The 21957-nt window shown below is 41.7% G+C and overlaps 1 protein-coding gene across 1 annotated transcript; it reads left to right on the forward strand.

The window, feature by feature from the left end:
• Positions 1-177: 177 nt before the first annotated feature.
• On the forward strand, positions 178-21950 carry agpat2 (1-acylglycerol-3-phosphate O-acyltransferase 2 (lysophosphatidic acid acyltransferase, beta)). The gene is made up of 6 exons (XM_020650910.3): positions 178-579; positions 10113-10246; positions 14996-15171; positions 15323-15418; positions 17830-17902; positions 17988-21950. Exons 1-6 carry the CDS (start codon positions 401-403, stop codon positions 18143-18145), a joined length of 816 nt encoding a protein of 271 aa, XP_020506566.1. The 5' UTR covers positions 178-400; the 3' UTR covers positions 18146-21950.
• The last annotated feature ends 7 nt before the right edge of the window (positions 21951-21957 follow it).

Below are 21957 nucleotides of genomic sequence, written 5' to 3' on the forward strand. Positions count from 1 at the left end.
TCAAAGCGTCTTTGGGTTCCTAGAAAAGCGCGATAAAAAAAACAATATAATATTATTATTATTATTATTATTATTATATATTAGCCTGTAGCTTGTGACGTCAGACGAAGTGGTCCAGCATCCGGAAATAGAAAAAAAAAAAGTACAACCGATGACGACGTGACTCCACCTCATGATGCCGTTTAGCAACAGATGAGCAGCGTTTCGTGATCCTGTTGAGGGGGGCGGGCAGCACAGACCAGAGACCCAAAGACCAGAGACAGTAAGGGGAACACCTCTGACTAAGGACGGGGGGGGGAGTAATGTTTGCCAGGGTCGCGGTGCTTCCCGTCTCGTAGCAGGTTCACTCTGGACCCCCCGGAACCCCCCGGACCCCCCCTCGCGTGTGTTTCAGTTCGCTATGGAGGTCCTGTGGACGGTTCCGCTGCTGCTGCTGATCCCGCTCCTGATGTGGACCAGCAGCACGTTTGTTTTCTATTTCAAAAAGTGCTTTTACGTCGCCTACATGATGTGCTTGGCCCTGTTGGCGATCCCCCTGTGCGTCCTGAAAAGCGGAGGCAGAGACGTGGAGAACATGAGGTGAGTTCTGTTTGCATTACAAATGTCGTCTGACAGCTAGCCGACGTTAGCATGCTAGCTGGCGTTTTCACTAGATTTCACTCGCTCTGATTTCCTGTCTCTCTCTCTCTCCCTTTTTTTTTGTTGTAGCTTAAGGCTATGTAATCACAACAACACTGCAACACCAGGGAGCTTCTAACCCGCTAGTATGTCTCACACTTAAACAAAAATGAAGACATGAAATAAATGATTACATTATGCATTTGTAGAAAACAGATGCTAACAGAGAAAAAAGCGAGAGTGGTAGCATAAACGTTTAGCATCAGGTTTCTGGTTTTAGTTCTCAGAGAAGCAAGTCTGGTCGTGTTTTCTCTTTTTATATGCGAGGGGAAAACAAAAAGAACTAGCTGTAGGTAATGGAGTCTTCTAATTTCATCAGCAAAGTTACTTTATTTCAGAGTAGAAATGTGACACACAGTCAGAGGTGCTGCTTGTCAACAGGCAGGGCAGGCAACTGATTGGGGCCCCGGACCAGTAGGGCCCCCTCCCCCCCCCCCCCCCGAGACGCAATAATGAGAATATTCGTCTTTATATGCAGTTAATGTATGAATGCATGTCAGAGTAACTGCTTCAAGAAAGCTTGTGGTTTGAGTTTCAAAGACGGGCTTTATTGCTGGATTGCACGGTTTGTGTGCTTTAAACAGGCACACTGACAACTCGCTGGCATTTGGTTGCATTAAAAAACATGCAACCGTTTATATACACGGCCTCTACGATCTCCGTGCACGTCATTAAACGTCTGCGTTCTGTTTTCTGTTGGTCAGTATGTTGTTCTCCTCTCTTTTGTGGATGTTGTCATTCCATTGGATTGCACATAGCATTGATTTAAAGGCAAATATTCTCATTATAACGTCGTGTAGCGGACTCTGTTGCTTCGGCCGCTACTTCCGCGTTGTTTATTTACGCCACCTCTTACGTGGGGATCCGATTCCCCCGATCCCCCCCCCGACAGGGAAAGTCCCCTGCTGTGAGGAGCATATGTGAATGGCTAGGTCGGGAGAATCTCCGGAGAAGTCCTCCTGTAAATATCTAGATATTGTCCGGAGTGCAGATGTGAAAACGGATTTTGTTTTTGCTAGTTTTGAATTTAGAGGTGCCTTTTTGATGAAACTCTAGCAAGCTCAATTTGGTTTAACTTTGGTTTTTAATGCAACCAATGCCAGCGAGTTGTCAGTGTGCCTGTTTAAAGCACACAAACCGTGCAATCCAGCAAAACAGCCCTGCAATAAAGTCTGTCTTTGAAACTCAAACCACAAGCTTTCTAGAAGCAGTTACTCTGACATGCATTCATACATTAACTGCAGATCATTCCATTTATTATTATAACATCTTTTTATTTATTTATGCATATAGCACTTCATAAATACTCGGTTACAAAGCGCTTCACAAATAAAAGCAATCAAACAAAATTGACATAAATAAATCTCAATGTCAAACAGGGAAAAAAAAAAAAGGATCAGGCAAACAGAAACAAATGGAAAGGTTTTGGGAGTGACATGAAGGCTTGTCTGTACAGGTGAGTTTGAATTGTGGGAGCTGTTTCCAGAGGGGTGGGGGCTAAGACAGCAAAAGTAAGATCACCTTTAGTTTTCCAATTAGAGCGTGGGATAGAAAGAAGGTCGGGATTAGATGACCTGAGTGAACGAGGGGTGGAATTTGGAACGAGGAGGTCGGACATGTAGCTGCGGGTGAGGTCATGCAGTGCTTTGTATGTTACTAAGAGGATCTTGTAGTCGATTATGAATCTTTCTGGAAGCCAATGGAGGAAGGCAAGAACAGGGTTTGAGTTAATAATCTATCAGCTGCACTTTGAACTAAATGTAAAGGGTTATATGATGATTGACTGAGGCATGTAAAGCGAGATTTGCAATTATCTAGAAGGGGAGAGCATTGGTCTGGTTTAAGAGATATTCCTTAGCTGCAGGAAACAGGTCTGTACAAGTTTAGTGGTGTTATAGTCCAAGGTCTAACAGGAAATGTCTCTATTTAGTTTAGATAGCAATCGCAGTGGCTTCAGAAAGGGTAGTAATAAACACAAAGTTTGCAAACTAATGAATATGAAATTAGATGTTAGATAATTACTAAACCTACAGATGTGAGATTTCATTTAAAAAAGTATTTTGAAAATTTAAAAAAAAGAGAGAAATGATCGTGCAAACAAGCAGACCGCCTGGTGAAAAGTCATACAAATAATGAAAAGTAGAAATATACAACACTTGATCATTCTTAAACATAAACAAAAAGTTTATGTAAAGGCAACGGAAGGAGATCTAATCGTATAATATTTTTTATGCATACCAACACATCCTTAAGAGATAATATGTATCCCTTTATGTGAGGGAAGGTATAGTGAGATGGGAAGAGGGAGTGTCTTTCTTCCTCCTGGTCTAATTATCTCTCAAGCATAAGGAAACAAACTTTAGATTAAAATAAAACAGTCACAAACTGCTTTGGATTACTAGAGTAATTTAAAATTGTCTTAGCAGTGGTCTCTCATATCTTGTTGTAAATTTGTAACTAAATATGAGAAACACACAGTGAGTGAAAATAGTTGAAAATGGCAACAACAACAAACTTATAATGGTGTACATTAACTTTGTCCAAATGACCCATTGACAAGAGGAAGTATGTTATTCTACACTTGACACACACTGACCAGGTTAACCGGTACTGGTCAGGATTGAAATGTAGTACGCCGCCTTTGGTCTCAGTGTCCGCTTTGCAGCTAGGAGGTACTTTGTTGTTGTGGTTAAATCTGGACAGTGAGGACAGATTGCTTTACATAAGTGACTGCATTCCAGTAATTACCTGGAAGAGACCGATGCCAGATGGTAAGAAGTCCCCCCCCCCCTCCTGATTAGTTCTAAGGCCCATCCATGCTGCATACTCATGGCCTGGATGTGTGCTGTCACTTACAACAACTGACTGTGCTGCCTCGCTGCTCTAGGAATAACTGTTTCACAGTCATGTTAGCCGTGGTGGTGGTGTCGTGTTGCACCAGTGCACCGTTATGTCTGCTCAAAGGTTATCTGGACCTGTTGAATGTGACAATGCGACTGAGGCAGGGGTCAGACCTTCAGAACGAGGGGCTGAATGGGGGTTTTTACACACCAGCTAGGTCTGGCAGAAAGAGTCCTGTGATTCATCAAGGACAGAGCAGTCTGTCACAGCCATTTGCTGTCAGACTTGGTGCACAAAGGGCTCAATTCTGTGGATGACTGCTTGCTTCCCAGCTGACATGGAGGACTGGAATGTAACACAGTGAAACCATGTTGTTATTGAACAGGCCTCAACAGTCAAAAGCATCCATGGAACTCATCTGCATTACTATCTTTATCTTTACTGTTGTGCTTGCATTCTCTGAAACACTCATTAGTGATGAATCCGTCTGAGGAGATTGTATCCGGCTCTGCAACTGTCTCGAATTTACACCAATCTCTTTTTAAGCAAAGCAAACAAGACCATCAAGAGGAAGATAGACTATTTCTACAAAGTTATTCTTACTTCCACTCTGTCTTTGAGACAGAGTGTTCGGTATGCAGACTGAAGAGCCTTTTGTTTACATTTTTACAGGCACAGTTTGCAGTAAGTGGTGCATTAGACAGTCACAAGGAAGATGGAGGTGATTCTTTATCCAGACAAAAGTGTAAAAATATTAACAGGGCAGGATCAGAGAAGAGAGACAAAATCTGAGACTCTTTTACAGAGATTTTTTTTACAGTGAGAGAGCACTGGTGCAAACTCATGTAAACACTCCTGTGACAGGTTTATATTACGTCTGTTTTATTTACAAAAGACATCGTAAGAGGGTCTGTGTTCCATGGAGCTGATGGCTTCATGGACATTATAGTAAAATAACCAACTTAACAAGCTGTCGTTTTAGTTATTCTCTTACCGATGCCAGAAACAGTGTTGGCCGCCAATACTGACTTAAATGCGGTATGATGTAGCAGTGAGTATCCCAATACCACCATTAAAAATACCCAGGTATCAGGTTTTTGTTGCTAATTTTTGTTGCTAGATGGTCTATCTGTGTGTAGCATGCCCCATTTGTGAAGACTTTGGTGCTGGTTGCAGGACTGTTGGTTCATTTCCGACCTCAGCCCTTTGGTGACTACCCCCCCCCCCCCCCCCCCCTGGCATTTCCTGTCTGTGCTGAGCTGTTCTATCCAAAACAGGTAAAATGGCTGGAAAAAAAGCTTTAAAAAAAAGAAAGAAGAAGAAACAAACAAACAACAACAGTGCACTTTACATTGGCAAAAGGCTAAAACCATTTACCATTTCCTCCACTAATAACATTTTATTTTTAACCCTGCTGGTACAGTTGGGATACTTTCTGTCAGCTGATACTTGTGTATCATGTCTAGGAAGTCGGTACCTGGAAATAACCTATGGTAAATAAAGCACCCCTAGGTGAGACCACAGACATGGACATAGTCCCAGTGACGTTATCTGTTGGTTTCTTAAGAGGTGTTATGAATGGCCCTCACCATATTAGAAATACAATTTGAACCAAACTTGAAGCAAATTGAGACAAAGGCAGAGAGGTCGTGCTGAGGCAGGCAGATTCACCTTTTATTAGTGGCTGCTAGGACCTGAGGGGGATTCCCTGGCTTTTGGAGCCAGCCTCAAGTGGACACTGCCAAGAACTGTAGTGTTTTGCACTTCTGGATAACAAGTGACTTTTCAACAGCTGAGGTTGCAGTTCGGGTGTAACTCACAACTTTTCAATGTTTTCACATTGCATCTATTAAACTTGCAAAGCCAAAAACAGACACATTATCAACTCTTTAAATATCCTTACTAAAAGCTGTCTTTTAAAGGGAATTTATTAGAAAGAAATTGTGTGTTTCTCTCACTTGCTTCCTCAACAAACAAGATCCAACAACTTTGCTTTTCCAAAATCAGCACAAGTTTAGAAGTCCCCACAGCTGTTTTACTTTGTTTAGTGTTACATCACAAAGTTTCACCTGTCACTTAGGCAAATGTCTTCTTTTGGCTGAGGCTCCAACTTTAGTTATCAGCTAGGATCTCATTACAACCGATAAAGATCTGAAGCCTAATCTTCTCTCCAACAATGGTTTGATCTGAGATTCCTCAGAGTGTAATGTCCTTTAATATCAGCAGGAGATAATCTGTGTTGTTGTCTTTTTGACTGAGCAGTAATGTTGTCACTCAGACCAGACAAGGATGACTGATTATGAATGAATCCTCTCTGCTGTGTCATTCTGGCCTTGACCCTGCCACTGGGTGTTTGTTTGTTGGTTTATTACTTTGAAAGAAGAAGGTAAAGCTCACCTTTTGTATCCCTAAGCAGCCTGGTTGTATTGAATCTATGCAGGCACAAAAGGAAGTTATTTAGAGACAGATAATGAAATGAGGCAAAAGGGGAAGGCTGAGTGGATCGGCCATGAAAAGAATCCAACCAAGGCCATTCATTTCATTCCCCTTGAACAGTCTCTCAATTGCTGCAACACTGGCTTGAGTCATTGCATAACCAGTTGAATTTGCACAGGACTGAGTGTGCTATCATTGTACTGCTGTGGTGCAAGATAACCCAGAGACTGTTTTCAGGTTTAAAGGTTAAAGTCATAGTACTGCACTTTGGTATATTTGCAGGCGGAGCCGAAGTTGGCTTTAAGTGAGCCACAAAACATGATTTCATTAGAGAGAGCGAGAGAGAGAGAGAGAGAGAGAGAGTCACGGGACGATGAGTTGGGAAGCTTTCTCATGACTTTGGTAACAAGAGCAGTCAGTGTGAGCGTTATCTTTTCATTTTGTAATTAACATCACTTTGATTTGATTAGAAAAAAAGGAAGGTATGGGTACTTGCTCAGCTGTTTTATTATCTCCCAGCAGAGAGTAAGAAAAATATTGTTTGACAGGAGTTACTATGGTGATCATACGCCGTTAAAAAATAAAGAAAAGGCTATAAAAATGATTCCCACCATTACTATTTTCCCCAAAACTTATTTTAGATTTTGTTATTCTAAGCTCAACTTCTCATAGATTGAGTTGCAACCAGAGTCCCGTGGGTGGGGTGGGTCGGGGTGGGTGGGTAGACCCTCCAAATCAGTGGTAGACACTGATTCACAGAGAACTACAAATCCCTGTTCTCCTTACTTACAGCTAACAGCACTTGGGCTGCCTTTCTGAAAGAGTATTTATGTCAAGTCAATGCTCTCTTTGGTCTCTCTATCCTCAGTGGATGGGTGATAAAATAATCAGGCCTTTTATCAGCACGTAATAAAAGGATTTAAATGTACTAATCACCCTTTCAATCCTCTATAATGTGCATAACAAACGTGAGTTACCACAGCAAGACCGCTGATCATTCAGTTTATTTTCTTTTGGAACTCAATATTAGAAATGATGATCTAAAATGATTTGATCTGTGAGTGTTTTCACTGTCAATAAAGCACAAAGCCTATTATTCGGGTACATGGTATTTTTAAAACGAGGGCACATGAGGACAACAGGAGGAGGAGGAGGAGTGAGTCTTAGAGGGGATATGATTCACTGATGAGGAAGGGAAACGATGAGATGTGTGGTTTTTTGAAGTGATGATTTCTCTGGCTGACAGAGAATGAGGAGGGATTGTTGTTTTCTTTGACAGAAAAGGTTGTTTAAGTTTTGTGTTGTAATGGGGGCCAGTTTCGGTGTGTTGCATAGGAGGGGGAAAAAAAAGCTCATCTGTTATCCAAAATGTGTGGTTCAGCTTTTGCAAAAGACAAATCCTGGCCTAACCTGACACCAAAGGCAGATGCAGAGGGGACAGTGGGTTGCAAGACAATGCATCCTGCTTTCAGTCTTTATTATTAGACACCCTCAATCATCTGTTTCTTGTGAGTCTCACTTTAACTGTAAATAGTAAGTTACACAGAGGCTTCACTCTGGCTTACTTCAGCGGTATGAACTGGGGCTGTGCTCCAAAAATCGATATAGCAACATATCGACTTGTGCGCCTTTCAAATACTGTACATGTATCGATGCAGATGTTACAGAATCAATGCGGCTGCAAAGCTGTGATGATTGCTTTGAAAGACAATTGACCTATGGTGCAGTGCACAATAACGCCATAGCGCTGAGATTCAAATATTTTAATGTATTTCTAGGAACTCTAAGGACCTGTCTAAGTTGTTGGATCCATATGCATCTGCTGTCTGGGGTTCAAATCCAGCCTATGGCTCCCTTTCTGCATCTCAATCTCTACTCTTTCTCTCGCCCCAAATTCTGACTCTTACGACTGCCCCCTCCCTTACCACCCAAAAAAGAAAAACATATTATCCCTTACCCACGTTTTTTTTTTTATCTCTGTCTGCCGTTCTACATGTTTTACACAACTTAGGTTTGCAACATGTCCCCCCCCCCCCTCCCCCTTGACCGTTAGTGGAGAGAGAGAGGAAGCATGGTGGGGGAGAGGGCTATGACGGCAATTGCCCCCAACGATTTTGTTATTGTACAAATTACATGCTGTTGTTGCTTTACAGATGTTTTTAGCATAAAGTGGAAGATGTGATAAATCCTGTTGAATGACGACCAGATGTTGACCATGAGTTGAGGGATGAGATGTTGCTTATAGTGGGGGTCTTAGATCTGGAAGAGGCTGCCCTTCCAACCTTACACATCAATAACAGACCTTTTCAGATTAGCAACAACATAAGTGTGTCTGAGGTGAGAGCGTGATGGTTGCAGAAACTTTTACGGGGTCAAAGTGTGAATATCATTGAGATGAGTGCTTGAGTTTGACAAAACATTTCATTTGAATGGTGTAGCAGCCAAGATTAGATTATGACACCAGTGTCATCCTGTCGCTTGTTGTCAAAGACCCCATTTATTTACTTTCTGTGTGAGCAGAGGTCACTTTGGATATATCTTAGCAGAGTTCAATCCACACTCTTATCTCTGAATAATGTCTCTACAAAGGTTGAATCACAGAAGATGAACCCTGACCAGAGAGAGCAGAAAGCAGACACATCAGTGTTGAAATGTTTGTCTTCATCAGAGCTGGAAATTTTCAACTTAATGTTTTCTCATCCATGAAGGGCTTTAAACTTCACAAAGACATCATTAAAACACAAGTAATATTGATTTGAGATTCTCTGATTTTATTTATTTTTCAAATGAGTTGTCTGATTTGATGTCTTGAAGTTGTTAGTAGTCTTCCCTCCTTTTGAAAGTTCACTGGAACTTGTCTTACAAACTGCATAGATCTAATCTTTCTCAGAGACGATGTAAGACTCCCACACTGTCTACATTTTCTTTTGATGTTTGAGCATGAAAACTAATCAAGACTTGGTCCAAAAGGGGACTCCTTATCTCCAATAAATAAGAAAAAAAACCTCTTCTCTGAATCAGCAGTTAGTTACTGACTTGTCAGCATTAAATTGATGCAAGTAATTGATGTGTAACTGCTAATCAGTAACACATTGACTACAGCACTGATATCAGCTGATACTATACGATACATCGGTGCATCTCTAGAATCAATACCTGTTTCGTTATCCAAGTCCTTGGCACCCAATATTGCACAAGTTCTTGTTTTAAATCCCCCAAAAATCACAAGCAAAGTCCTGTACATTGTCAGGGCACAATCACACTAGGCAATCCGAACCATGCCTAAGCACGCTTCACCCCTAAAGTCCAGTTTGTATGACCAGTGTGAGTGCTCCAATCAGTGCTCAGGCCCGGTTAGTCCTGGAGCAGTGTGAGTGCAGGCCAGCGGGGGAATATAGAGGGGGGACAATCGTGCTCCAGCACGGTACGGAACAACTTTGCCAAGTGTGAGTGCGCCCTTAGTTGCACAAATATGTTGGCAAGGTTTCGCAGCTTTTGTGCAATTTAGACACAGTCTCACCTCTTCTGCTCTCTGTCTGTTTGCAAGAGACTTAAATGTAACTTTTGATTTTATACGAGGTTTCAAAAAGACTTTAGACGATGCTTTATTCTTAAAATGTTCCTAAAAGAATAATGTTTGCATTGAAGTGTTTTTGGACTGAGCAAGAAACTAAGTTTCTCCTTCCCACTCCACTGCTGTTCAGAGTTATTGCACATTTGAAAGATATTTCCACACTACTGAAAACATGTTCCTATGGTAGTAAGGGACATTTTCATTACTATGTTGTTCAGTTTTGTTTTTTTCAGAGGCAGACAGATGGAAGGACAATCTTTCTTTTAGTTTATTGGAGCGTTGTATTTATCCTCAGGCTGTTATTTAGCCAACCAAGAAACAAACATCTCTAATAGGGACGTTGTTCATAATCTACCAGATGTTTTTTTTCTTATCTTGAGCCATGATTTTACTGTTATTTAGGTCACGTCTTTCATATCTGACCTGACATTCTTCAAATGTATTTAACATGCTTTATTGTCCCATTGTTTCCACATAGGTCTCTTGTTAATAACATGCAGCTTTACGTGCTACACTCACATGACAGATACTGAAACCTTGACTCACACAGGACTGTTGTGATCCTTCCCCCCCCCCCCCTCAGGATTATCCGCTCCCTGGTCCGCCATGTGAAGTATTTCTTGGGTCTGCGGTTTGAAGTGAGCGGCTGGGAGCATCTGCAGACGGAGGGACCCTACGTCATCATCTCCAACCACCAGAGCTCCCTGGATGTTTTGGGTGAGTCGTCCTGTAACGTTGTTTCTGTATGAAAGAAAATGTGATGCATCTTGGGAAATAAGATGATTTTCCAGTGAAATCTGGTCTAAACATTGACGTTTGATCAAGTCTTCAAAAGCCTTTTTTTCACATATTCTTATGAACATTTATAGAGATGTTCACACGGTCAGGCCCTGATATGTCTGAGTTGCTTGTTCATCCTGACAGCAGGAAGTTTTCCATTTGGATGGGATTGCATTTATAGCAATGCTACGTGTTGGACAGTATAAAAAGCAAAGAAGAAGATACCGGCAAGAACATGATGAAGCATTAACGTGACGTGCATGAAGATCACACAGGTGGCATGCTTTTTGCAGGATATAAAGGTATTAATCCCGCCCACTTGTATGTACTGAAATTCCCTCAATATCACCAGCTGTGGTCACTCATTAGCTCACCCTGACTTCCTGTAGAAACACTACTGGGTGGCAGTAAGCGGGGTGAAACATTTGGTTGTATGTGCAACTCAGAAAAAGTTGCTACAATGTCGGTTCACTTTTGCATCACTGTTGTATTGGGTTTTAAAGCGTTCTCTTAACTCTCACTCATATAGGCAGAAATTTTCTTTTGGACGCAGATGCCAATATTACATTTTAAAGCCTATTATTGACGAATACTGACCAGTATTTTCCTACATCCTTTATTGATATCGCTCTCAAAACAACAGATGTAAAAATGTTATATTCTCTGCTTGCAGAAATCTTATATTGCGTGAAAACCATGCAAACATGGACTGTGTTATTTATGGATCTGAAATAAAGGTGCTCTTTCTTAGCTTCAATTTAAATGCATTTCAGTCTAAATTCCACTAACTTTGACCTTATTGCATTTGGAAGGATTGTGTTTTAAAGATCTTAGGATTTCAATACTGACTGTGGAAAGTGATGAAAAATAGTTCTTTAAATAGAAGCTTTTTCACGGCTCTTGATGTTATAAGTGTTTGTTCATCTCAGGTTGTCTGCTACTTCAAACCAAATCAGATTAACCAGAGAAGCAGTTCTACTTTGTTGAACTTTCAGCAGCTCACCCGGAGCAATCTGACACCAGATTTGTTGCACTCTGGGACATTTGTGGACACTTTAGTTAGAGGAGCAGCTCTCCTCTGCAGCAGCAGATGAAGGAAGTTGCGGTTAAGCTCTGACAGAGGGGATTTCTGACTCCGCTTTGGAGTGTACATGTGGTGAATCTGCACTCCCAGGTCAATAAAACACACAAACTGGTACTACTCAATGGAACTAACAGGGATTATCCAGTCTCTGCTGTCCTGTGAATCGTGAAAACCTGCTGAGGTGAAACTGAAAGTACTTCAGAGCAACCAGACATGGAGGGATGTTGTTACATTTCCAGAACTGGATGATTTAAGAATAAGTATGCTGACTTTTTCTGGTTAGTGTCGACGTCACACTTCAAGCTTTTGAGGATTTAAGAGAGGCTTTTCCTGGAGAAAGCTTTGAACTGCTGAAATACTGGGTCTGCTCCGAGGGCACTGACTTACAATGAGACACTGGAAGAGCTCACTGACACTGGAAACCATCCCCTCACTCTCACTATATTTATTAACGACCTGCAATGACCTGAATGTATCTCAGTGTAGGGAAGAAAGGACCGAGGCACATGTGATCTGTACGCTCATGAAGTTACCAGAAAAACACACTTTACATGTCTATGCTTTGTAAATTTACATCCATTCAGATTTCAGCCCATGGGAAACCTATGTGATATGCCTTGGGCTTTAGACAGGGCCTATGTTTAAATATATATTTGACAGTCATGATCAGAACAGGGATGTTCCTAAGTGACTAATTTCACTGTCGATTGAATGCCAACTTTAGTTCAGACTAGTCGACTATTCTTTTTTTAATTTTTTTTTATTAGTTTGCACAGATGATAAGAAAACATACAGTTGGCACAAAGAGTCAACATTGTACTGTGGTCATCTTTAGTAAACCCCATTCCTGCCTTCTCCCGACCAACCCAGTTAACCCCATACCCACCCACCGAGTCAGGAATCCTATTCCCACTCTGAAGGTAGCCTTTCTTCCACAGTAGCCTACCCAGGAGTCTCATTCACACTCATGCATACTAGGACAAGGAGCAAGAAGAGAGATGAAATAATAAATTAATAAAGTAAATGAAGAAAAAAACCATTAGAAAAAATTAAATTAAAAACAAATTTAATTAAATTTATTTTAAATTAACAAACAAAATAAACAAAACAGACACAAAACAAAACTTCAAGATAGCACCTAGTCGACTATTGTAACGTTCAGAATAAACTCAGAAAACATCCAAATTGAGGACAGTTCGTGTGAAGAACGTCCGATTGGTTTGCCGAGTGTAGCTCACATTAGCATGGCTAGCACCACCAGCCTTCAGTCCTCTTTGGAGGTTAACGTCCACATGCCTGAGCTGAATTTGTTTACGTGTCACTCAGGTCGATATACCAGTTATGCCAGTCTGGATTCGAATCTGATAAAGCCTTCGTACAACTTGATCTCTTATCTTGTAGATCAAAATTCAGCTGTAAACCGCTCCTATGAGAGGCTATCCGTCCACTGTCCTAGTTAACGTCTGGGCAGTAGAGCGACTAAAGCAGACCCCTTAATTAGAGCTACAGCCCCAACTAGTGGCAGGAGGCTGCTTTACAGCTTAGACACATTTAGCCGGCAGTTTTGTTCATACAAAATGTGTGATTCTTGCCCTGACTAGCCAGGTTTCTGTTGTCTACTCATTGCACACATCCCTAGTTGATGGAGGGTTCTGGTTCCTGTTTAATTCACCTGATCCTCTAAATTTGTTTCCAGCTGTCAGTCTATGAAACTGCATGTGTGGTGAGTGTCTTCAAGCATTGCCTCATCCTTGTTGGTCCTTAATCTGATTTGTTGAAAGGCACTCACTTAGCAGAGGTATGTTTCCTCTCCATCAGTAGAGAGTGTTTTTTTTCTGCACTTGTGAGTGACGAGGGCAGGCTCCAGGCCAGGATAGGCCTGACAGCCATGAACGAGTTGAGCATCTAATTAGAGCTGGGGGAAACTCAGCGGGAGCCCGATTTCTGCATTCAAGTTGTCATGCCAACTGCTACACCCAGCCATGAATAGCTGCTCATCCTGAAGCTGATGGGACGTAGCCAAGAGGAACTAAGATCCTTCACCTCCGCTGCTGGTGCCGGGTTTCAAACACTCTGTCTTATTGTGGTTTTGGATCTGTTTGCTCTCTTCCTCTCGCTCTAATATCAACACACACGCTGTTTGTCATCCTAAATAGTTTCTCTTCTGTGCAGGTTTCTGTGTGTTAAGTAATCTGTCTTCTGGCTTTGCACGGAGGTTAATCAAACATGTCTGATTCCATCAAATTCATGAACAAAGCTCCTGTCCATGATCTTTTCTAGCATCAAAAGTAGTACATCAGTAGACTTTCTAGCTGACTTAACATCTGGTTTTGAAAAGGCCAAATTTAGATAAGATAGAAGGGCCAAAGCTCATCCCAGTCGTTCCTTTATATGCCACTCCCAATCCCCTCAGAGACGCCATGTTTCAAGCTCTAAATAGTTTACTGTTTTTACTCTACATTTTTATACTAGTGGGTTAATAAAGTGTAACTATTTTGCTGAGTAATGAAACCCTAAGATAGTGAAGTCAAACTCTCTCTGGATTAGTTGTTCTAAGCTCTGTGTTGACACTGAATGGACGGCGTCTCCTTCATGGACGGCGTCTCCTTCAGCTTGTTTGAAGAGATTCCTGTTCCCAATGTTGTTGTTTTTTCCTATCAACACTCGTCCCTCCGCAACCATTGGTCCTTTCACCATGTGGGGGCAGAGAGACTACCCCGCCCACTCAGCAACGCTGTGTTGAACAGAAGGAGAACTAACAGACTTCACAAACTTCAATAGATTTTCTTTTATTAAACTTAAAGATGCATATTATCACTTGAAATTGGTGGCAGAATCTTCAGATGTTTATCAGCACTTGTTTGCTGCTCTCCATCTCACTGACGCATGCTGGTGCTACTAAAAGGGAGGAGAGGAGGGGGTGCTGAGGGATGAAGAGGGTTTGTTTGAATGGAGCATTTGTTTTGGTCTCAAAACCTGCTGTGAAAGTCACATAGTTTATAGCATAGCTCATGAAGTTGAACATAAATTAAAACAAAAAACAGTGAACTATTCAGTGAGCAGTTCAGAGAAATTGATATGCAGCACGTAAATCCATCCCCATACTCAGACAGCACACACGCACTACGGCACATATCACACTGATGCTATGTCTCAGTACTTAATATCATTGTTTGATCCCTGCAAAGTTTAAGTCTCATTAAGACGTTGTCTTCATTCTTCTCTGTGTCTTTAAAAGGAGAAGGTGCGACTTTTTGATCCAGTAGATGTTGGCCTTGAGCGCCAAGATGAAACCAAAACAAACTCTTGTTGGGCAACACCTTTGTCATACTGAAGCCTCCGCTCTCCTACAGCGACACACGTCCACCCCCTCTCCCCTCACGTTTGAACAAAGAAGTTATCAAATTGGAACGCACCCTAATTAAGCACTAAGCGCTAAGCAGCAGAAGAAATTGTTAATATGTTGAAGAAGGAGTTCATTCAGTAAAAGAATATATTCATAATGTTCTCCTCCGACATGAGGGACAAACATGACTTCATCTGAACATATACTCATGTTCAGTTTCTTGCACACAGTAGCTCTAAGGTTTTTGTCCCCTCAGGTCTGATGGAGATCCTACCCGACCGCTGCACCATGATCGCCAAGAAGGAGTTGGTCTACGCCGGCACCGTGGGTCTCGTCTGCTGGCTCGGCGGCATCGTCTTCATCAACCGCAAGAAGACGAGCGACGCCAAGAGCGTCATGACAGATGCTGCCAAAACCATGTTGGACGAGCAGGTGAACTGACTCGTGTTAGAAGAAAGAACGTCTCGTTTCTGCACTAAATCTGTCCCATAGTTCTGTTTTGTTTTTTGACACACTGGGGATGACATGATGATTTAATCGTTGTTCCCCTCCTCCCTCGCCTGTCGTCCTCTGACCTCCACAGATTCGTTTGTGGGTATTTCCGGAGGGAACGCGAAACCAGAGAGGCGACCTGCTGCCTTTCAAAAAAGGAGCTTTCCACCTGGCGGTGCAGGCACAAGTGAGCACTTTTGCATCTTCCTTTGCTTTCACTTTATTTCTGGACGTTCTGAAAAGTGTAAGATATCCTTTTTGTGTCCTCGCTAGCATGTGAACCAACATTTCCTGTTCTGTAACGCTCACCCTCATCCTGTTTGTGATGATTGTTGAGAGAGGGCTTATGTTGTCGGCAAAGTGCTGATTCTTGACACATGGGGGAGCTAGCAGCCTTACATGGCACACGACAACATGGGGTTTCAAATCTGGAGGGCATGCACAGATAGGACTAAATCAGCCAGAGATATTCACAAGGAAGACTTTGAAATGTTTTTGAAAAGTTTGGTCTGATCACACTGATACTTTGAGCTCTTTTATTGTGAAATTTTGGTCCCCTCCTTTCTTCATATCTGCATGGTGTAACTTCCCCTCAAACCGGTCACACTGATTCAAATCTAGAATATTAAAAGAAGAGCAGACGCGGCTCCAAACACGCTGCGTCTCCCGACTCATTTACAGCTCAGCTGTGTGTGTTTATGAGCGTTGCCTCTGCATGCATGCAGCAGGGAGGTCTCTGTTCCTGAGCTGATGTTTCATAGCACAAACTGGAGGGTCAGACAGGTGGAATGAATTAAATAAAATGTAAAAAAAACAAAAAACGTAGCTGAACCGGATCTTTCCAGAAACCACACCGAGGTTCACCCCCCCAGGCAAACATGTTGGTGTGTACGTGCGAGCCAAATTCTTGTGACTTGCTGCTAAAGATTGATATCGGTTTGGTTCAGAGGCTACGAAAACAAAAGTCTGCTGCTCCTTATTAGTGAACAAATTATCTATATGGGCTGCGTCTATGCTGTAAAAAATAATGTTTGGATGACGATAACAGACGTTTTGGATTGTTGTGTGGCTTTTTGGCCGAATATCTTCATCAAAGTTCTTGAGAACACAATCTGTGTGTTTTCCCTATTTTCCACTTGAGACTAATCCTGAGCGATCAGAGACTATATTCCATCTGTGTGTGGTTTTTTTTGTTTTTTTTTGTGCTCCTGCTGAGTTATAGCTCAGCCTCTTCATTCGTAACCAGATTGAGTGGAAGCGGGACAGCCCCCAGGGGGGAGCCACGTTTGGCTCAGATTGTCTTGTTGAAGGGCCACTTGGAGCGGGGGCCTCGAGAGAGCAACTCGGCCTCTATTAGCAGCAGCCGAGTGGATGGAGATGGCTGGTGTCGTGCTGGATTAATGTGTGTGTGTGTGTGTGTGTGAGTGAGATGGGGAGCACGAGATGTTGGTTCAGTGAAGCATTCCTGTTTGTTTCTCATTTAGTGTTTTTAGATTTAGAGGTAGAACCAGTCGTGGTGTCAATATATCGCCTCCTTACACAATAATTATTCCTTTAAATTATGAGAGTAGTATTGCAAATGTGTTGTTATTATTATTATTTTGGAACAAGGAAAAATAGAATCAAATTCTTGTTAAGTCCGCTAGAGTGTTTTTGTTCCGAGGTTAGTGAAGATTTGCCCGACCGGCATATCTGATTGGACCACAGCTGCCCTCTCTGTTGCGTGCAGCAGTTTTGACTGGAGGTCAGATTTTTTTTATTTATTTTTTTAACTGTGGGACTTTTTTTGAAGCCATGGATCATTAAAGTAACAGAGATCATATCATCACAACACATCAACAATGTTGACAACAGGACTGTGCAGTGTTTTGCATCCAGTTAAGCTGGACTGTGCGAGCCTCAATACGAGCTCCGTTTGTCATTTGGTTTTTCTGACCCTGTTTTCTCTTTTCCTGAGATAAATATGATTGATGAGAACTGAAAACGTTTCGTTAATTATGAAATGAAACTGACGCTCAAAATGATTCCTTTGCCGTTAAATCAAGATGATGCTTCCAAATATTTTATGTCATTAATTTTATGTCATTCTTTTTAAAAGAATGTCTTCAAATTAAGTTGATTTCTTTTGGCTAGACGATTATGAAAAAACTTGAGTTGTGTTTTAAAAAAGGAACCTTTGTTATAGTAGATTTTATTTGTAAAGCCTGGTAAAAAAGACAGAACACATTGTTTAAGACTGAACTGTGACAGGAGCTGGCAACTTTGTAATGCTATGATATGTAAACGTAAACCACTGCAACTGAATTCTTTGGTGTCTTATAAGCCCATGAGGGTCGGGCACTTTGTGTGCATGACCGGAAAATAAATTAAATCAATCAAAAAATAAGAAAAAAGACAGAAGTGTGGTCAGAATACGGTGTTGCATTATGTTGAGGATTTCTCAGGTCTCTTGTAATTCCCACCACTGCTTATTTCAGGGAAACAATGGGTGTCAGAAGTCGAATATTTTTGTGTAGTCGACCTGAAATAAAGTTTTGATAATAAAGTTAAACATAACATTTTTAAAATAATTCCCCTGTTTCCTCTCTTGTGTTTCAGGTGCCCGTCATCCCCATCGTCTTCTCCTCCTACAGCAACTTCTACCTACGGAAAGAAAAGCAGTTCAACTCGGGTAACTCGTCTGGATTGTGCTCATGTTTTAATGTGTTTTTATGTGTACGCCGCTCCTCTCACGCTGAAGTGCTGTCTCTCCTCAGGCGTCATCAGATTGAAGATCCTCCCAAAGATCGACACGAAGGGGATGACGTCAGACGACATCACATCCCTCTCCGACAAATCCTTCAACGTGATGCGCTCGGCCTTCTTGAACATCTCCAACTCCGTAACCCAGAGCAACGGGCCGACGCGGCACTGAACACTAACCATTAACCCCTGCGCCGCCTCCCTCTCCCTGCCCTCCCTCCCCCCAGACTCTCTCTCTCTCCCCCCTTCCCCCCTCCCGCTGTCCTGCCTCGGGTTGTCTCATTACCTGGCCAGGACAAAAACAACATGACACAGTTCTCTTGTCATGAAAGCTCTCCTTGTCTGGTCCGCCTCAGGCCTGACAGCACAGCACAGCCAGTCCCGACCCTCACCGAGCGAGCAGCCGCCGCCGCGCTGCTCTGCACGACGTGAGCGGAGTGACGGACGGCGAGCCGAACAGTATGGATGTGTTGTTTTTAATGCATGCCTTTTTATTTTTTTTGGCCTTCATCTTTTGCTTCTTACTTTGTTTGCCTTTATTGCTATTTTGTACCTTTTTATTTTTATTTTAAGCCGTTTTAGCGTACCGCCGTTTTCTCAATTCTCACACCGTCTTCCTTTGGTTTAAGTTTTCTTTGAGACACAGACACACCTTCAAAGTACTCCTTCCTTCCTTCTCCTTTTAGTGAGTTATCTGCTTTTATTTTGCATTCCAGTGTCTTGCCCAAAGACAAAAGGAGCGAGGTCTCCGTGCCGCAGTGAAGGCACGGAGGTGAAGGTCGGCTGTGGACTCGTTTAGTCCTTTTGACACCAACTCCATAATCTCATTTCAAACTCAACAAGTAGACGCTCCATGACATAAATCAAGAGATTCCAGGGGGGTGGGAGCCACATAGTTGAACAACAGCACCCAGCTGTACTGATTTACTGGACCACAGCGGACGGACCAGTTCTCAATGTTGTGCATTGTTGCCGTTTGTTCACTCTCTGCGTGCAGCTTCCAGCAGCAAGTGTCTTCTCGCTGTTTTCTCTTTTACTGCTTTATTTTATTATTTCTAAATCGGGTAATCCTTATTTCTTTTTTTTTTTCTTCTTTGAAAGGATTTTTTCATCAGGCTGAACTCAGAAGAGAAATCTATTTAAGACGTGTCAAAAAAAGGTGATTTCATATTGTGCAATGTTAAACTGTTTTTTTTTATTTTTTTTTATTTTTTTTTTTTAAAAGCATTTCTGCTCCAAAGTGCAAGCTACCTGCTGTGCCATGACGTCACGTATTGGGGGGTAAATGCCCAATGACAGCTCGTAATTATGTCATTATAAACCTGTTTACTCATCAACTGACTGATTCAATGTGACACCTAGTCCCTGTCCAAGTGATCGAGGGATGTTCCTGCTAAAACAAATAGGGGGGGGGGGGGACTGGTGATAAATTGTGAAAAAGATTCAAAGCATTTTAATTTGACTTCGTTTGATTTTAATTCTTCTACTTATTTTACTAATTGACTAACAATCCTGACAAAGTCCTATGGAAGCCCTAAGAGGACAATCATCCCATATTTTTTTTTTTTTCACTCCGTTTCCTTCTTTCCCGTTGTTTTATCGACATTTTAAGTTGTCTGCTCGTTATTGAGGGATACAAATGCTGGAAATCCAGTCATCCAACATCCGAGTTAAGATGTTTCTAACGATCTTAAGCAATAAACCTGTCACAGTTCTCATCTCAAGATGATGACACCAAGAAGTCGAGATCTCAAGTGAACAACTGTGAATAACTCGGCATCATGGGAGAACGGAGTAAAGTAAAACATTTGGTTTAGATTGATCATCTGTGGCACACTGAAAATGACTTTACTGTATTTTAAAGTGAGTGAACAACGTGTTCCGCCTGCAGCTTCCTCAGGTTCGCCCAGCGCTGGGAAACAACAGCAGTGCACCCTGAGGAAGCTGCAGCGAAACACGTCGTTAGACAAAAAATACAGTAAAGTCATTTTCAGTGTGCCATGAATTATTGATTTATTTTTCATGGGTAGTTCCTGCAACCGTGCGCCCCTGAGAACGTATGGGCTGTGCAGGGCGTACCCTGTTGGCTATTTCAAATATTGTCCCCCTAGGGCTTCCGTACAAGTCGACTGTACATCTCTAAATTTATTTTTAATCAAGCGGGAAAACATTGTTTTACTCGTGATGTTCAAACTCACCCTCGGTTGGAGAATATTAGATTATTTAAAAAGTGGTGGAAATTTTGGCCTTAACTTGAGTTTGATTGATTTTTGTCGTTGTTGCACTTTTGGGATTGTTCGGCTGGTTTGCTAACGATAAATTGAAGTGTGTGTTTTTATTTTTATTTTTTAATGTGAACTGGTGGCAACTTCTCACCAGGGGAGAAGTGACTGAACAGGTTTTTATCCAGGTCTTAACATTTCACATCTCTCTCGCCTTTTGTTTTGCAGACTTGATTCTTTTGCAGCTTTTTTACCCCTCAAACCCCCGTCTTGAGAATGTATCGATGCATTCAGGATATTTGTGTATGACTAATTGCATATTAATTTATGACATTATTGTATTCAAGTGGGATGTTGTTTTGGGATTTACAACAAGGAAATGTATTTATTTGACCATTAAATGTTTAAATTTAGACTTGATCAGTACTAAGCCTGTATTCTGATATTCAACAGTAGTTCTAGTGAAACCTGCTGAGCCCATGGCTTTGTGTACCTGTGATATTCATTTATGTTCACAGCCAGATTGGAATTAACTCCTCTAATGTTACTAATTGATTATTAAGGCCCTGTGTCCACCTAGTGTTTGTTTTTTCTGAACGTCAGTGTCTTGAGTAGAGAGCGTTTGCACTAGCAGGCTGCCGCCTGGAGAAAGAGTACAGCCCCCAGTGTCATTTTTTCAGAGTTCTCTGCCTTTGTTGCGGCCACTCCGAGCGCTCAAGTCTGAAATCTTTCAACTTGTCAGAAAGGTGTTGTTGACACCACCAGCGCTCTTTTCCAAATGTATGATATTCCCCGTAGTTTTGCCGCCTACAGATATTGTCTTGTACCCACATCTTCCTCGCTCCGTGTCTGATCGGGAAATAAACAATCTCAAATATAAAACATGAAGTAAAAAGTAACGGCGCAGTGTTGGTCATACAGCGGCCGTTATCAACAGACTGTTGTCATAGAGAATGGAAGGACGTGCAGTTCTTTTCTTCTCACCGCTTCATGCAAGCGCACAGCCAACAATTTTCTCCCTGGAAAAAATGCCAAGTGGACACAGGGCCTAAGTTAACTTTTTTTTCTTAGTTTGAATATATTTCTACGTTTTTTTTTTTTAAATCTGTGAGAGCCGATATCACCTTTCCAGGAAGTGATTTTGAATGTTTAAAAAGTACTCTACCAAATTGATTTCTTCCAAAAAATATGAACTACACCATTTACCATTTTTGCTACTGGAGAAATCCATCCATTTGATTTCCTGCTCAGCTATTTTATAAAAAAAAAAAAAAAAACATTTTGCTTCAGCTTCACGTCATCGGCTTGAACTTGTTCGCTCGGCAACAACAAACCCTGCTGGTTTTGGATTTCTTTTGAGCAATTGTTTACGATCTAATATGTCAAATATTGGAAAAGTATTCTGAACCTTAATAAAGCACTTTTTCATGCTGCGTTTAGGTGGAACATTAAAAAAAGGACTTTCAAGTTTTCTCTGGTTTTCACCAAAGCTATTAAAGTGTAACTGGTGGTAGCTTTAGATGGAGATGAGAAACAGAGCTGACATCCTGCAGAGCCTTGTGTGTGTGGTCCCTTACTGTATGTGTGGGTGTGTGAATGTGTGTGAATGTGTGTGTGTAAATACGCACACATGGTATAGACGACCGTTATAGTATCTGGTTCATATTGATGATGTAGTGTTCTTGATTTCATCTATTCTGGGTAAACGTGAATGCCTTGCAAAAGAATAAATAAAATTCATTCTTTTTTTCTTAATTTGCTT

The sequence above is a fragment of the Labrus bergylta genome, chromosome 17 (assembly GCF_963930695.1).
Source record: "Labrus bergylta chromosome 17, fLabBer1.1, whole genome shotgun sequence".
Lineage (NCBI taxonomy): Eukaryota > Metazoa > Chordata > Actinopteri > Labriformes > Labridae > Labrus > Labrus bergylta.

Excerpts from the sequence above, each read along its gene's own strand:
- agpat2 (XM_020650910.3), top strand. The coding sequence starts at position 401 with ATGGAGGTCCTGTGGACGGTTCCGCTGCTGCTGCTGATCCCGCTCCTG. Across the intron at positions 15,172-15,322 it reads AAACCATGTTGGACGAGCAG|ATTCGTTTGTGGGTATTTCC; the intron begins GTGAACTGACTC and ends TGACCTCCACAG. Across the intron at positions 15,419-17,829 it reads ACCTGGCGGTGCAGGCACAA|GTGCCCGTCATCCCCATCGT; the intron begins GTGAGCACTTTT and ends CTTGTGTTTCAG.